The 18915-nt window shown below is 30.1% G+C and overlaps 1 protein-coding gene across 2 annotated transcripts in view; it reads left to right on the forward strand.

Moving 5' to 3' along the window:
* The first annotated feature begins 555 nt into the window (after positions 1–555).
* LOC148279960 (organic cation transporter protein-like) overlaps positions 556–18915 on the forward strand; it is a 162605-nt gene continuing 144245 nt past the window's right edge. Inside the window, exons 1-2 of one of the 2 annotated variants that reach the window (XM_088229161.1) lie at positions 788–820; positions 1130–1333. In XM_088229161.1, coding sequence (XP_088085287.1) covers positions 1234–1333 — 100 coding nt within the window. In that variant the 5' untranslated portion in view covers positions 788–820; positions 1130–1233. Of the gene's footprint in view, positions 1334–18915 lie in introns of both variants that reach the window. The other variant, XM_088229160.1, reaches the window with a different exon arrangement.

Consider the following 18915-nt stretch of genomic DNA (forward strand, 5'->3'; position numbering starts at 1 on the left):
GGAATAAGTTATGCTTAGGCAAAATACGTCAATGTCTGCCATGCATTTATTTCGTACAAATAATTTAGCAAAATAATAAATGTATCGATGAACCGCTAATCTTATAATGTTTTATTGAGAAACGAGTATTTAAAAAACGACGGCTCTTGATATTTCTCAGTTTAAATGTAATAATTTGCCACACACTAATTGTTACAATAATTTTTAATCGTTAAAAATACTTGCAATCGTGACTAATGTTTCGAGTATCTCTCAAAACCGCAACAATAATTTTATGTCGGTAAAGTTTATTTAAAATAATATTGCGTAATGATTTTTACAGGTTAAGAAATACGCTCACAGTAAAAAGATCGTACTTACAAAAAACTGAGTAAACATTAGAAAAAATAGTTTTCCGCAGTGCTGGAATTCGCTTCCTTATTGTCCTGCCTTGCTGAAAGAATGGTTTTTGCAAAAAATACAACAAAAAGGCCTGCAAATACTTACTGTCGTCACTTCACTTCTCAAACAGGCGACTTACTACAAATGAGATAAATGTGTATTAATTTTACTGAATGGCGGCAGACTGTAGCGAGATTCAGAGCAGCGTTGTCGCGTCAGTGGTTCTGCTCATAGCGGGGCTGGATTCGGTCATCGCGCGGGGTGGAAATTAGTCGTTCTCTCGCTTGCTTATCCATCGCTTACTCTGTGCTCCTGGCACGAACTCCACATCAAACTGGTTTTCGCGAAGATTCAACAAATAAAAAGTGAATCTTAAAATGCGGAACGCTGTAAACAAAAACAATCGAATTTGACAGCACGTTTTCAGCATGATTTTTCGGTGATGTGTTAACCGCTGTGATAAAACGTAAACAATTCATGATTTGAATAATATTTATATCACTGAATATTAATGGTGTGACGTGCTAGCTAGTAATGTTACGAAATATTGGGATCATTATTTCGTGATGTGTTTCCGATAACTTTATAGTAGTACCTACTTAAACTGTAACTACTACATACATCGCATTAGTTTGCACGTCTAACTACGGGTAACTTAAAACGCCAGTGTTTAACCGTATAAACCATATTGATCGTAAATTTAGAATAATATTATTTTTATTTCTGACGTGTGTTTGATTTTTTGCAGTCGTGAGTAATAAATGCAATCACATTTGTCGGGGAGTAAAAAAAATAACCGTCGTAGAAAATATTACGTTTTAAAAATAAATTTAGAGTTTGTTTGAGTTCAAGATGACGATGGACGAGTTCGTAATGGACGAGTTGGAGCAGGAGCAGGCAGAGAAGCAGGAACTCTTAATTGGGGATGGATCTGCACCCAAAAAACCTCAAAGTAAGTGGATTAAAATCGTTATTATGTTTAATAGCATCCATATAATGTTTTGAGTATTTACTGTTACGATCAACTGAATTTGATCTTAAAAATTACTATTTCATAACAAGTAAGAAATGCAATAGGTATTCATAGACCAATGACCTCAACATTGTACTAGTAGTTTTATGCACGGGTTATGAAATATTTTAAATAACTCTCGTCTTATTGTTTAAATGTATGTTTTAGGACGGTTAATACTATTGATATTGTTTGTATAATAATACTAAAATATGCGTGCCCTCCAAAATGGGAATTTGGTATCTTACACAACTTAAGTTTACTCTTACCAAAAAGTAGAAAAGGGTATACAAACAGAATTCGTTTTAACATATTTTAATTTACGTAACACTTCGATTTATAAATGATTTACTTTTTACTAATTTTGTGCGTTGTTAACCACTGTTCGAAAACATGTTGAAGCTTTTTGTATTCGGTTAAAATTAATTAATAAAAATGCTCGTTTTGTTTATTTTAGTCGTCTACAAGAACATTTGCGATTAATTTTTTTAAATTTTTTTAATGCACAAAATACACAATTTTACATAGACACAATTATGTGTTTTTTATGTCCCGACTTGTTAGAAAATTCCGTGTTAAGTCGGGACTCTTCGATATATAAATCAAAAATATTTATTTACTTATTAAAACAATATACAAGTAATCAAAACTATATGCAAAATAATCAAAACAATATACAAAATAATAATAGAAAAATCGAAATAGTAAAAATTTATACGTGTCGAAAAATGTAATGTAGAAAAGTTATATAATAATACGTATGACAGTGATGATATACACATATACGTAAATGGATAATAATGATATGAATGGAAATAAATGTAAAATAAACTGAAGTAAAGTTTTATTATTATTTTAGTAATTTATATTGGTTCAACACATAACGTTATTTGTTGCTTAAGAAATTAGGAAGTTCAGTGGTTTAATTATATTTTACACGTCGTAATATCATGGCTTTGATGTTTAAAAGTTTTCTAATTTTTAAATTACTCCACCCGTGACGTCACGAGTTGTCGTCGGTAAGTTGTGTTGACATTTAAAAGTAGAACCTCATAGCTGTCAAAATATACTAAACATTGAAAAAAGTGGCTACCAGGAAACTGGAAATCTATCATAACACATGGCAATTTCAAAAAACTTCACCTCACAATTCAAAATTAAATGCTTTAATTTTTACCGAATGTGAGAAAACACATTTTAAATCCAATTTTTCGTAACACTGAACTTACTCTTAATTTTTGAATTCACCTATACAGAAAATACATTTTTGAAACCTTGATTTACAAGTGAATCTTGAATTGTGTTTTAATTCAATACACTGACTTACACAACACTATTGACACAAGACATTTGTTCCTAAATGTGTTTCTACTGTTTTAACAAAATTGATAAAACCTCGTGAGATTGTTCTGAGTGCATGCTAAATACTTCAGTATCCACGTAATATACAATACTTCGTTGATATACATAGATACACAAAGTATATTTACATATCAACAAACAAAATGTAGTTTATACCAGTTTGTCGCGAAAAGATGGACCTCATTACCATAACAGAAAGACTGCAGATAAAATTATTGCTACAAAATTTTAGGTTATGATTAGTAATTTTAATTTCTGCTATACCTACACGTCTGTCACTTCCTTGATAATAATATTCACAAAAAAGCAACTGATTCTGAACAAGTTTGAGACACCCTCCATATGCAGAATGCGCATTGGGCACTGCTGCAATGGTTCTCACATGTTCAGAATCCATGTCCGGGACTCAGCTTGATGAGGAAGATTTAAACCATGTTTTTTTTTAACTCCTCATAAGGATTGTTATCCTGATTTCCCATCCGACCTTTCTGATATTACCATTAATTTATTTATTTTACGAAAACAAACAGTCGACAATGATATAATAATATAAAAAAGATACGGTTTAAAGACAAACCAGCGAAGTTTCTAAATAAAAATCATACATATAAATTGTGGTACAGCAAAAGGGTGTGTTTATGCGTATTTGTATGAGAGTAAGTGTAGAGGTGGGTTTGTGTGGGAGTGAGTGTTCAGGTGTGTGTAAGTGTGAGCATCATTAAATAGCAAGTAGGATTGTATTACAGCCAGAAAGAATGAGTCCTAATTTATTTTTAAATAAATTAAGGGGCGTGATAAAAATATCAATATATGAAAAAAAAACATTCCATTCCCTATTCATATTCTAACTCTCTTGTCCCAACTCAAAACTTGTATTTAAAATTCTATGTAAATACCAAGTTATAAATGGTGTTAAGATGTAAATATGTTATATTATAACATGTAAAGTTTTCAAAATATCAACTCTTAACTTGTTGACCCATGTTGTTTTTTGTTTATTTCACTAATCTCGCGTTTTTTGCGGAAGTGACCCCTCCTCCTCAGTACCTTCCTTTAGCCGAGGTGCAAATGCACTAGTGAGAGGATGCGTCGATTGGGCCAGTGAAAATAGCATTTAAAATAAGTAAATGGGTCCAGCAAGACGCCATTTATATAACTTTATGTTTTGTAATATATCCACCATGGACAAGCAAGTTGCCGGCCCAAGCAGTACCAGGGCTCGTACTACAGACCAAGAAGACGAAATAGAACAGTGGCTTCTCGAAGAACTCAATAATATCATTATCCTTCATCATCACCAGTGTCTGGGGTACAACACGCCTTGGAGCGCAATCATAGAAAGATGTTTCGTGTGTCCTTTTGGCGAGCGTGCGAAAACAATTCATTTATGTTTTAAGTGTAAAAATCCCATTTGAAACACATGCACTGTCAAAGTATGCAAAATCTGCTTCAATTAGTAGAAAAAAAGTATATTTGACCCGTTGTTATTTCTATGTTGTTCAAGTGTTTTTATTGTGTTCTTTTCTTTTTCTTAACAACATCCTTTCTTTTGTAATATGTGATCAATTTGAGAAAAAAAATGTAGTAAGTTTTATTGGTCGAATTACTAGACACTGGTTTTACATTTTTTTATTTTGTCAATATTGTTGTTTAAGACTGATTAAAGTAAATTTTTATGTGATTAAATATTTTTTATTTACCAATGAACAGAATATAAACCATGTAATTATAAACTAAATTAAAATTAAAATTGAGCATAAGGCATTTTACAAACATATATTTTTAAAAAGGGTGTTTTCAACGGGGCTTGGACGCCAGTGACGTAATTTTTTACCACGACGCCAGTTAAAAGTTAAATACTAACTTACTAACTCGTGTGTATTACTTACGTGTGTAAATATGTAAATAAAGTAAAAAACAAAAAAGTGAAAAGGCCATAAAAAACGAAAAAGAAGAAGGTGTGCTGTAGTTGTTTTTGATTTTGGAATTTTGTTACCACTTGTTCTACGTCGCGTACTTACGTTTTGTGACGTAAAAATACTACTATTTAATTCGTCTTTATGAATTTGAAGTAAAAAATTATTTTTATAAAACGATTTTTATCAAAACCCCTAAACTTTTAAATAAATGAAAAGTATTATATTTGCACGATGTTGAATTTTTAAATAATTTAATCTGTTACAATATTATTGATTTATATTTTCTATTACCACCTGCGTGAAGGTTTATTAAAAAAAAACTTTTTAGAACTACGTTTTAGCTTGCAAATCAGATACCTTCATATGTACATGATGATAAATATATGTTCAAATGCAACATTTGGCCTAAAATTTATGTTGCTTGGATTGATAGAAAATAGCATAATAATTACGTTTATGCATTACTTTCGGCAGCTTTTTTTTTCTACTTCAACTTTTTTATTATCAACAATGTTTTGAGTTTGTCCAAATTTTTGTAGACAAGAACTGGAGTCAAACTTCTAGGTGGCTGTTGATATCAACATATTACAACAGAGATGGATAACATTTTAGATAAGGGAATGAAGTCTAGGCATCTACAGGACTTATGACCTGGCATTGGCTGGTCAAACGGCCACTTTATACACTGTGTAAAGACACATTAATAAAGGTTTCAGCTCTTTAACTTACAAACATCAATATATTGAAGAATTGAAGGAATATAGATTTTTAAATATAGGCAGATTGGTGAATGTTACACAGTGTGTAAAGTAGTCACTTAAACCAGCCAATGAAAGGTCATAAGTAAGCCCTGTTGCTGCCTAGGCTTCTTATTCCCTACTCTCAAATGTTCCCTGTCTCTGTTGAAATATGCTTTTAATTATCTTTTATGCTGGTACTTTTTTTGTCAAAGCCGCTTAAAACTGCACAACTCTACAACATGAATGGAGTAACTGTAAATATACACATTCGTGAAGGAATTTAAAAAAATGAATTTATTTTTACAATTTTTCGAGTATATACAAATGTTTTTAGACAGGCAGGATATGGGTGAGATTCTTTAGGCTCAATAATTTCAAAAATGAAATGAAAATGCATTTCAATTTGTATACTTTTTCTTATACCAGTAATGTTTTGAGTATGTACAAATGTTTGTAGACAAGCTGGATTTCCTCCCTAGCGAGTTAAGACCTAAATTTATTGCAACAGAGAGGGAAATACTTCTATGAGGGGTTTCGCTCGGTAGCAATAATTTGAAATGTTTTAATTTCATTTTTATATTATTACAAAATACTTATAAAAACGAAACAAAACGAAAATCAAATCATATCAAAATGACCGACGGATATCAAATCAAATGTTTGAAACACAAACCTGCATACGAATTAAGATATACTCGGTATATTGTATCTAATAATTGCAAATAATGGTTCTTGTAAGGATTTCAAAATATTAAGCGACACCCAAAATCTTATGAATTAAATAATTAAATATAATATTAAATTCTTTAAAAGATGATCATGTAACTTTTAATGGACAACAAAACGCTGAACTCGATTTTATATCATTCGCAATACACTTAATTATTGAATTTATCAATAAATTGTAGACGCCATGCCTAGACACGTATTGCAACAAGACATTAAGCAACATATTATTATAAGTGTCTTGTAGAATATTAACATTAAAAAGAAAAATGCCTACATATTATTTACATTACTATGTTGCGGTATTAGTACTAGAACTAAAACTTTTATTGCATCTAAAATTCTTGGCGTTAAGCACTTGCCGATGCGTATGTAAATTTTTTGAATAAATTTTAAGTATTAATTTAAAAATAAATGCGTATTAATAGGCACATATTTATTTTCTTTTTTAAAAAAAATATATTTATTGAAAAAAAATCTTGATAATCATGAATTTTTTCCATAGTGTTTTGAGTATGTCCAAACGCTTGCAGACTGGCTGGATTCTCTCCCTAGGGAGTTGTTCATATTTAAATTTGTTGCAACAGAGAGGGAAAACATTTTCGAGAAGTAAAAGTGCTTAAACTTTAATTGCAACAAACAAACCATTTTCCGAAAACGAAAAAAATTGTTTTAACAAACTATTGACGGGTCATAAGCCCTGTAGATGCTAAGACTTCTCTAAAATGTTCTTCATCTCTGTTGTAATATGTCAATGTTAACAGCTTCCCAGGGAGTTGAATTCAGTCCTTGTCTACAAAAATTTTGACAAACTCAAAATATTGTTTATAAATCCACTTGCTCCATGAAAAAGTATAGAAATTAAAAAAAAAATTTCAGGCGTTGCCTAGTATGTAGGTGAAATAATTCAATTAGATGAATCTCATCCGCATAAAAAAAGGTTTCAGCTCTTTAACTTCACGAACATCAGCAGATGAAAGAATTAAAGGAATATAAATGTTCAAATATTGGCAGAATGATGAATATTACACAGTGTGTAAAATGGCCACTTAAACCAGCCAATAACAGGTCATAAGCCCTGTAGATGCCTAGACTTCTATACTACCTTCTCTAAAATGTTATTCATCTCTGTTGTAATATGTTAAATTACAAATATTACATATGTAAGTAGTAAGTGCTCAGTTTCCCGCATAAAACTATTTTTTAAATTCAATTAAATAAAAATTCCAACGCCTAAGTAATAATGCGGGTACAAATTGATTCGATTATTTTTATTAAAGGTAGTGACATTTTAACCCTTTTTAGGCCATCTAGAATAATGTGGTATACGCATGTACCACCAGAATCGAAATCTATATTTTCTGTAATTTTGTATAAATAATAAGTCGTACGTCGAAAGAGTATTGAATAGCGCGCACTGACAGGTACATGTTTATTATCTTTTAAAAAATAAAATATAATAATGTTTAGAATACGTAAAACAAATAAAAAAATGTGTTGTATACAGGGGTAGTATTTTGCTTGCTCTTATTAGAAACATTTCTTTTACTAATATTTTTAATTACTTATACATGTATTTTATATTATTTTATTCAGAAAACATAGTCATACGTATGTAAAAATGTAGGTTATAAAATGTAGGTGCGTCTTTCTAAAGGAAATTTTGAACCTAACAGAGATTTTGAAATATTTTATGTACGTATGTTCAAATCTTTGTAGACGAGAACCTATCTACTGGATTTTTTTATATTTTTAACCCGCTCAATATTTTATTTAGATATGTTAACCGAGACGAATACATTAAAATTGAATATATGCCAGCCAATAACAAGTCTTAAGCTCTGTAATGCATATACTGACTTTTACAGTTTCTTCGACTTTGTTAGGATATCACTATTTTTAATTATAAAATAATTAAAGAATTAAATAATATTTTATTACATTAGCCTAATATTGCTTCATCTATATTTGAATATCATGTATTTTTTTATATTGATAAGTTGTTTTTTTTTTTTTTAAATAATATTTATATGTATTCCGGTATATAATTTAAATATATATGTTTATAAAAGTTCCGACTTAACACGGAACTTTCTAGCAAGCCAGGGCATGAAAATGAACAATAATGTACTATTGGAATTATTAACAATAATAAAAGAAATTAATATAAATATAAAATATTAATTTGATTGTTTTCACAGTTTAAAAAAAAATATTTAACTGAGGATTTTACGATTTTTGATACTATAAACATTCAACCAACTGACTCCTTTATTTTCTATTTTTTATTACACAACAGGTTAAAATTTCCAATTTGACGATGAATTTTTTTTTTGTCGGTGAATTTCCAATTTGTCGGTGAATTTCCAATTTGTCGGTGCCCAGAACACCCTGGTTTGATAAAAAAAAAGAGTTTCATCGCACTGGATATCAAACCCGTAATCCCTGTGTATATGAGGCAAACGGGCAAGGTATTGGAGCATTTTACTTCATATGAACCAATAAAATAAAAAACCTGTTTCAAAAATACAACCTGTTTATTCCTTTGTCAAATTGGTAAGTTTCTTGACAAAGGAACAGGTTGGTTCCGAAAAAGGTTGCCATTAATTTAGTTATTTTATTGATCGAAAACAAAATAAAGTTAGTACTTTAGCATAACTATATTTGTTTATTTTTGTCAAATATTGGAAGTCGTTCTCTATGTACGGGGCTGGAAAATTCGAATGTGTAACATTTATATAATAGTACTAGCGGACACGACAGACGGTGTCCTACCCGAACGTTGGCTTGCCTGCTATTTATTACCTTGCAAAAAAACTTTTTATTGATAAGTAGGTACCTAGGTACTTGTTTGTGATTAAATCCCAAAACTAAAAATTGTTAATATTCAAATAAAAGTACTTGTTTATGGTTGAATTTCAAAACATAAAATAAATGTTTTTTTCAAATATGTCATTTTTTCAAACTCCGGTCTTCTTACGAACAAAAGAGTGTACTTATGTAGGAATACGATTTTTAAGAATGTATTGAATTGAATATTATTTAAGTATTACCAATAATCCAGTAAAAATAAATAGATTGGTAGAAATTATAATGAATTTAAGGATCGAATCTTAATGAGATTCACAAAACACAATTGCTATTTGTAAACATTCAAAAACAACCTTTTTTATATACAAAACAAAATACAAAAAAAAACATCTTTCCATTTTTTTGTAAATGCATTCTCCTCGAATGCAATTCTGGTAGATCGATGAATAAAACATTTATGCTCTTTACTTACGAAAATTTGAATATCTACGAACACGCATAGCGCAAAGATCTATATTTCAACGAAAACCGCACGTAAATCGGTTAAGCCGTTTAGGAGAAGTTCAGTGACATCACACGTACAGACAAATTATATCTATAAAGCTAATGACACTATATCAAACCATATCTAAGTTTTTCATTTACTCGCATTTACAAATGACGTTTTTTATGATGCGACACTTTTTAATAAATCTAGACGTCACGATTTTGTTTTTTCATGAACGGACATAAATAATGTTATTTTATCACGCAATCAGATTCGGCCTTTGAAATTCAGTAATAATATTATGTGACGCCATCAATTTAAAGGGAAGTTGAACCATAATATTTGTTTGATCGGCCACAAACTTTAAAAATTTTGTGTACTGATAACAGAATATTGAAGAAATTGGTGTAGAATCTACAGAAAAGATCATACTCACTCTTAAATTTTTCCTCTTGTGGTTCTTATACGACGCACTTTACTTCACTTCACGGTTTCACGGATACCAGGTGTTGATGTTAAGAAAATATTAATGTGTTGAAGTGGTAGTTTATTTCATGCTTTTCACTTCGTCCAAAACTATTCAGTTGCAGAGAAAGATAAAGACTTTCAGATACTCCAAACTTGCATGAGACTTGCTCACAGAAAGAATATGTGAAAACTTTGAAAAAATAAAGAATGTAGCTAGGATTGGGATATTTAAAATGTTTTAGTTGCTGTCGTAAAAATACAATTTCGTACTTATCAATACTATATTACTTATATTGATTGAAATGAAATATAAGCGCAGAAATAATGAAGCGTTTTGTGTGTTATAACATGCTTTTTTGTCTGTGTTCCCATATATAAAGTCACTTTGTTTCATGTTACTATTATTTCCATAATTAAAATTATTGATTTTTTTAAACATTTTTTGAAATTTATTTTTCAAAAATATTTACAAAATAGTCTTAAATTAAAGTCCTGCTGAGTTGTATCCATACAACTCGTCAGCAGGTTCTTATAAATTACTTCGATTATTCATACTTAACCTACATAAATAATAATTTTACTTAAAAAATATTACATATTACACACCTATAATATTATCAAAATAAAAACTATCACTTATACAAAAAACTTTTTTCTATTAACCACAATTTGAGCAATCGTCTCACTCTTGTATTTAACTCAGTATTTTTTATATTGTTTGGTAACATGTCAAATATTTTTTGTATACTGTATTGCAGTGTCTTTTTGTCATATTTATTGCAATATCTAGTAACACCTATCCCTTCTATACTAGTAAACCTGGTGTTGAAATCATTTACAAACTTGTGCTTATACTCGGAGTGCGACGCATGCTGACAAATTAATTTGTACCAAAGTAGAGCCCTAACAGATAATTTATTTACAGATTTATACATCAATGATATTTAAATATTGTGTCTCTGGCGGTATACATCTTTATGTAGTAGCAATTTGATCATAGAATTTTGCAAAGTTTGAATAAAATTAATATTAGTTTTACAATGTAGGCTAAGTGTAAAAATGTAGGCTAAGTGTAAATAATTAATGTAATTTATAAGAACCTGCTGACGAGTTGTATGTATGCAACTCAGCAGGACTTTAATTTAAGAATTTTTTGTAAATATTTTTGAAAAATAAATAAAAAAAAATATTAAAAAAAACTTGATAACCCCCTGGAAGTTATATCGTATCGTATAATTGATTCAGAGAGAGATAAATATATAAATTATTTACAGAGTATTTACAGGGATATAATATTTTAATATAATATACATTCTATTATTTATTGCTCTTAATTGCTTACACAATTTTGTAATATGTACATCCCATTAAAAATTACAATCTACAGTTAAACCTAAATAAACATACTGCTCAATATTTTCAATATTTTCACACAGGCACGGTTGCATTATATCACTATTGATAGTTATGTGATAAAATTGACGTGTTATAATGTATTTCAAATATCTGATATGAACTGCAGCTCATATTCTTGTATAAATATTAAAAGTGTTCTCGGCGAGGGCACCTTTTGTAGTTTTCCCTCTCAGACATCCCCTCTATTACCTCATGCAAGATACCCTCTTCGTCTTCTAAACAGTCTTAAACGTTACAAAAAACACTGTTTTTCTGAATATCTTTAATTGTGTCTGCCTAGAAAATTGTGTTTTTTTAACCTTTTTGCTTGGTAAGTATTCTTTTAAATCTGTCTCTTGGATCAATTAAGGCTAATATTACAGGAGAGTAATTATTTTGTCATTTTAATTAACTGTTTGACGTCTTTGATAACAAATATTAATAAAAACATTAGAAGACATGCATGTGTGTATAAAATATACAAATCTACAAGTTTTTTAATTGACGTAGACTCTCTACAAAATGGTCGCAAGAAAAATATGATATTTGACATTGGCCCATTTAGATCCAAACCACAGAAATATTGTTCTAATAATTTTAGATAAAATTTGTGCAACTCTTACTACCACACATAATATATTTATGTATTTACTAAAAATATAAAATATTATTAGGCGTCGATCTCAACGTTTTTTTTTTACCCTTAATGATTTTATAAGGAAATTTTAAATTACAGCCTTCATTCAGCTTCGAATTAAAACCTATTTTAGCCAAACCCCCCAATTGTAAAACAATAAATAGACTAGTCGTATAGGTTTAAAGACCTACTCTCCAAAATCAATATTTATGTGACAAGAGATAAATACTTATTCCATCTGCCAGTCTGTAGCACTAACTATGCACAACACTCTTTCATCTATCGTCCTTGCTCAAACTATGTATATATATTTTTTATCTACTTAACTAAAATCGGGTTGTGGTCCTGTGGCTAGTAACTCGGACTCACGGACTAAAGGCCCGTGGTTCGAATCCCGCTCTACCCCAACTTGATTCCTATTTTCTTATAGTGAGTTATTTACAAAATGGTCGTCAAAATGAAATATTTGGGTAAATCATAAGAACGCAAATAATTCTTTCAAAAAAAAAAATGCCTCTTTATTCATTTAAAAATAAATTAAGTCTTATTATGTCTGCGATACACTCCCACTTGCTTTTTAAATAATGTTTTCACATACATGGAAACTTCACTGGTCCATTAGAGTTAAGTCTAATTGTGTAAAATATTAAACTTTGTAACTGTACTGTATGTTTCCTAAATAAAAGAAAAAAAAAATACTTGAAAACTTACTCTTTCACAAATACAGACAAACATACCTCTAGACTTACTCTCATACAAATACACCTTTTTACATTTATATACGCACGCACACATTTAAAAATGTACCATAATTTTATGATGTATGATTTTTATTTAGAAACTTTGCCGGTCTGTCTTTAAACCAGCTGCCTTTAAATTATGTAATTGAATTATCGTTGACTTTATGTTTCTGTAAAAAGAACCAATAAATACCCATAACTTTTTCAGTTTAATTACTCCATGAAAACTATTTAATCTCAAAATGGTCGCAAAAAAGTTATGATCTCAGGGACACAATGTTGACGGTAAAAAAATAAACAACCCTGTCTGACGAACGCGTGTTAAGTGATTCATGACTGGGGATGAAACGAAAAAAGTTTTAAAAATAGAACACCATCCCCCTTTCTCTGTATTATTGTTTCAGCACACCTTTTCAGGGCCACCGAAAGTGTAATTACTTACCTACGGCTCGCGCAAATTGGACTGTTGTCCTAATTTCATGAAATATTTTTAATTTTAAATATTATTGTACTTAACGAGATTGTTTTTCTAATTATTTTAATTTGATATTAATTTTGTATTATTTTTTCTAGATTATGTTTATGTAAAATTTATGTTGTATCAAACAAAAAGGAATTTACGGTTATTTTTTGGATTGTTATTTTAATTATTTTTTAATTATTTATTACAAAACTACATATGAGTATTATATATAATAGTAACGTATCCCAAACTCCGTAAAACTCAAAGCCTTCTGTTGAGTTGGGATACAAAACAACGAAATTTGGAAGTAAAAATATTATTTAAAAATAAAAAAACATAGAAAAATATTGTTTAATGTCGCCATCTTAAAAACACGCTGTAATCTGCACTAATACTTGCACTCTTCTCATCAATAGTGAAAGTAGATTCCTCCACATACCTGAAACTATTTTGAAGACAGTGGGTCTTCCAATCGGTTTGATAAATTATTATTTTTTTTTTTTTTTTAAATTTCATATTTCGTGACATTAATTGAATTTAACTTTACTACTTTCACTGAGAGTTTGGCAAATTATATGAAGGGCTTTTGTCCGATATTTTCATTCATCCTCATGACCATATTGCAAGCACAAATTGTAACAAAAACAGATAGAAAGATTGAAAAAAAAATATGGATGCTCAAACATGACCGAAATGGGCGAACGCTACACAGTGTGTAAGGTGTTCACTTAAACAAGCCAATAACAGGTCGTAAGCCCTGTCAATGCCTAGGCATCCATATTTCCTGCTCTAAAATGTTTTCCATCTCTCTTATAATATTTTACTCCAAAAGAAACTAACGTCTAGTAAAAAATGAACTTTCACGTGTGTGACGTCATCAGGTAAAAATTCCAGACAAATAAGAGCGCCCAACTACGTATGTGTCTATGCAGCTGTCGAGTATAAAAGACATAAAGCTCGGCGTGTTTACAACGCTCTTCGCTTTTCGTCATCAAAGACCTTTTTCTTAAGTCAACAGCAATTTAGAGTTTCGTTTTGTATTTACAATTTGTACGTACGTGCCTACTACAGAAAGTAAGCATCTCGAAACCTTAGAGTGCACTATTAAAAAAAAACGAAGAGAAAAGAAGTCGACTGGGTAGTTCCGTAGTAGCGCTGTGGACTCCGGATCAGAGGTTCGAAGTTCGCAGAGTGTAGATAGAGGTCGGAGAGCGCTACCGCACCTTAATTTACTATATATTCTAACAAGCTGTTCGAAACTAATTGGAAATGGCCACAACATTATTATATTTAGGTTGATCGTAAGACAAAAAATATTTATTTTACTAAATACTTTAAGTATTTAAATATATGCTTTCGTACTGCACGATTAAAGAATACAGGATATAAACAATGAATGTCAAAAATTGAAGTTTTGAGATATAACGTTTTTAAGTTTTCAAACCTCTTGGATGTTTGAATAAACTTAGAAATATGAGGCTTCAAAAATGATTGGTTTGGAATTTATAAATAACTTATAAATATGAGGCTTCAAAAAGGATTGGTTTGGAAATCAATATTCATAAAACAAAGATTATGAGTCCAACAGGACGAGACATTTTCATTAACGATAACGAAATCGAAGTGGTTGATGAATACATTTATCTAGGACACAAAGTCAAACTTGGTAAAGATAACTAGATAACGGAGTTACTAAGAAGAATAGGGCTAAGTTGGGCTGCTTTCGGCAAACTTAAATATATTTTTAAAAATAAACAAGTCCCTATATGCTTGAAAAGACAAGTATATGAATCGTGCATATTGCCGGTGACAATATATGGACTAGAAAACATGTCTATAACACAAAAAAGTAGCCAGAAATTAAAATGCACGCAACGATCCATGGAAAGACAGATGCTCGGTGTATGTCTAAGAGACAGAATAAGAAATGAAGAAATAAGGCGCCGAACCGGAGTCGTGGATATCATGGATCGTGCAGCGAAATTGAAATGGCAGTGGGCAGGGCACTTGGGGAGACAAAATGAAGGCAGGTGGACACCCAGAATGATTAAGTGGAGTCCATGGGCAAACAAAAGAAGTGTTGGAAGGCCACAGAAAAGATGGGTAGACGACATTGCCTCTATTGCCGGTAAAACGTGGATGATGAAAGCGGGTGATAGGAAGGAATGGAGACGTTTGGAAGAGGCCTTCATCCAGCAGTGGAGATAATAAGGCTGCAGAAGAAGAATAAGATAAATATGAAATAATCTTTTTCTAAATAAAGTATTACAAAGTGAATGCTGATTCAATTAATAATATAAAATAAGCTGCCTAATGTAAATAGCCTGTACTGTTTTATTCAAAAATGGTTTTCATCATTGAAAATTATCACTTTATTTACAGTATTAAACTGACATTCATCTTTTCTCTATTTTTTAAAGATTTTTAATAACTTTCCTCTATTCGCAGCTGACAGAGAGTCCCCTAGGACTCTATAACAGCTGCGGGTAGATGGTGGGCTTAAGGATCTCCCGTTAATGACATCCATCCTTTATTTCCTGTATTCGTTTTCTTAAAAAAATTACCTTGGTATCCATACTATAAGTACTTTACAGTATTTTTGTCAAAAATGCAGATCATGTGAACTGGCGTCAAAAACCATTATTAATCTAAAACACGTAAAAATTTACACCCATCCTTTACATTTATTCTCTACCCTTTAATTATTAGGATATAAAAGATCATGCAATTAATCTTTAGGTATTATATCCGTTTATTTATGTTTTGTTTCCTGATATTCTTTTATATTTAAAGTGGTATTACCAATCACAGGATACCTGGGTCATGAAGGCAAGGAGATCATTAATCTTCTGGGCCCCGATTACAAAAAGACATTAACAGAGTTATGAAAATGTGCATATTTTTACGAAAATTTGAAGTATCTTTATTAGTCACCTGTTATTAAACTCGGTTATTTATTTTTAAAACACGAATATCTTATTTTTCGTACCAAAAATAGGATTTTATTTTAAAGACAATTGAAGACGGCCCATATTGAGTTACATCAAATTTTCGGTATAAAACATTCAATACCCATTCATGTATTTTTTTTCAAATATTTATAACAGGTTTTCTGACGAAAAAAACTAATTTTAACATTTTTGTATGAAAATTTGGATAATACTTAATAGACAATTAAAAATAAGTTTCAATTGTAATCGTGGTCTAGGTTCAAAGACTGTGTACTGTGTACTCCTAAAATATTTTCAAGTGTAAAAACACAATTCAATCGAATATTTGTTATCTATCAACCTGGCCAGGAATCGAATCCGATACCGCTTTGTAATGACTGAGATCTCTGTAAAATAACAATTCAAAGGGTAGTATTTTTTTTACTTTTGCCACATAAATTAAACACTCCTCAGAATTAGCAATTCATTAAACAAAAGTATAGCAATTCTTTCTTAATATTAATATTTTGGAGAAGTCCGCTTTATAAATAACTTACCTTGAACTTTTCTTAAGTGCACTTATTTGATTAGTACTTCTGCATTATTTCCTGCTTACGCAATTTTATTTAGCAATTATCTTCAGCATCAATAGGCGAATCATTATTTTTCATATAGAAATTACAACAACTTTTTAAAACGAATATTTTAGAGGCCTTCCTCTAAAATGTAATGGTTTTTATGATGGCACCGGAATTTAATTATTTTTTGCATAAATGTACAGTTAATTAAAATATTCTTGTTTTGTAAAACATAATCATTTTGCAATCTGGCTATGAAGTTGGTATATAAAATATTTAAGTATTTTATAACAATAATTAACATATTTAATACGCTTAATTAGTTATTTAACTTTGTGCACAATATTTTTTGCTAAATTAGAATTTCTTCAACTATCCAATTAAAGATATCATCATCATCATTATTTCCTTTTTGAAACTAACGGGGCACAGGGCACTCGATTGGTACACCAAAACAACGAATCGTGATCATTTTTGTTCCATCAAGCGAAACGATGCTACCCACCCTTTATACTCTTGCTGAGATCTCCTGTGGGGGGGGGGGGACAGCTCCTTTGGTTATCCTGAATGAAGGACACCATATAAACTTTAAGATATATACTAATAGAAGTTTTAAACTTCTAAACTATAATGTGTTATAAATTTTGAAGTTGTTTTTAAATTAACTTAAATTTATTGTCTTATTTAAAGATTCTTCTCATCGTTTCTTTAAATCCCTTAAAATATGTATGTGTATATTTATGTTTATTTTTAAAAAAATGTTATTATTATTTTATTTTATTTTTACATCTGAGCATGTTTTTCATTTTCTATTTTAATTCTTAACTCTTAATTATTTTTACAAATTTTCTTATTTTTTTTTACTTAAATAAAATTTTTTAAACAACTTCTATTTAAGTTTTTTTTTCCTTCTCTTTTTTGTACTTAAAATAATAACCTTACATATAATTACTTTATTATATAGAAACTTCACTGGTCCATCAGAGATAAGTCTAACTGTGTAAAATATAAAAATATGTAACTGTACTGTATGTTTCCTAAATAAAAGAAAAAAAAATCCACCCCACCTCCGCATTCATCAAGGTTACAAGTTCAGTTCGACAAGCAGGATCCTTGAGTCCCAATAGGGTATGTGTAGGATCACTAACGCTGATGATCTCGTCAATTTGGTTTAAAAATATTAATGACAAGTTAAATTGCAAGACTTCCTCGGAACATCAAATGAAACAGCAATCATTAATTACCAGAATTTATTGATACACAAGTATATTAGCACAAGCCGTGAAGATTGCATTAATTAGTGAATTTAGAATAATAAGTAGTAACCGCAATGTAATCATTTGTCGACAATAACTATCATACAGTGGCGAATGGTGATTTTATATACAGGTAAGCTACAAAAAAAATAATCATTTATTTGTACCAACATAGACGGTACATAATATAGTGTAAGTAATATATCGTCGTTGCACATCAAATATTAGCCATGTGACTCGGAGCACATTCTGAGAAAATCATCAAAATGCGACTTTTTGGCATAAAATAATTAATATTTTAAATAAATAAATTACTTTATTGAAAATCACTGTATTTTTCCTACTTCGCTCATACACAGAAGTGTTATTTTCGGTTTAGTTTTTTTTTAATCGTTTTTATCGATTTTCTCAGAATGTGCTCCGAATCACATGGCCCATATTTGATGTGCAACGACGATATTCCATAAATTGATATTTTTCTGTGGTTCTATGTGATACAACAACTCTCGTCCATGAAATCAACTCAAACTATGTAACTTCGTGGTATATTATATTATATAGATATATTATCCATTACTTTAATATATAATTCATTAAAACATTAAAAATAAATACCACTATGAATTCAGTCGATATTAGGTATTTAATTTAAATGTCAACTGAGCGAATTGTTCTAGTAATTAATAGTGCTAAAAACGGCCGCGTGGAGCGCTTTATGTCCTGCAATATTACGCATAAAAGTAATAAAGGTCATATGTCAAAAGTATCATCTCAATGAAAAATAGTCCTTAAGAAACAATGTTTGAAATACTGTTTTCCAAATCAAGAATCTTCAAATAATTTGTGTAATCTGCAAGTTTAATCTAGGAGAAAAACCCCGTACTGGGGTTAATACATTCAAAATATAGTAAACTTATTTGTATGAAAAAATAAACTGGAATAATCGGCTAGTTTCTTGGCTCACCGCAGGCGCTGAGCGCGCTTTCTTAAAATTTATATTTATATTAGGA

This window comes from Micrasema longulum, unplaced genomic scaffold, assembly GCF_059751315.1.
Source record: "Micrasema longulum isolate JH-2025_06_02 unplaced genomic scaffold, ASM5975131v1 h1tg000639l, whole genome shotgun sequence".
Taxonomy (NCBI): Eukaryota; Metazoa; Arthropoda; class Insecta; order Trichoptera; family Brachycentridae; genus Micrasema; species Micrasema longulum.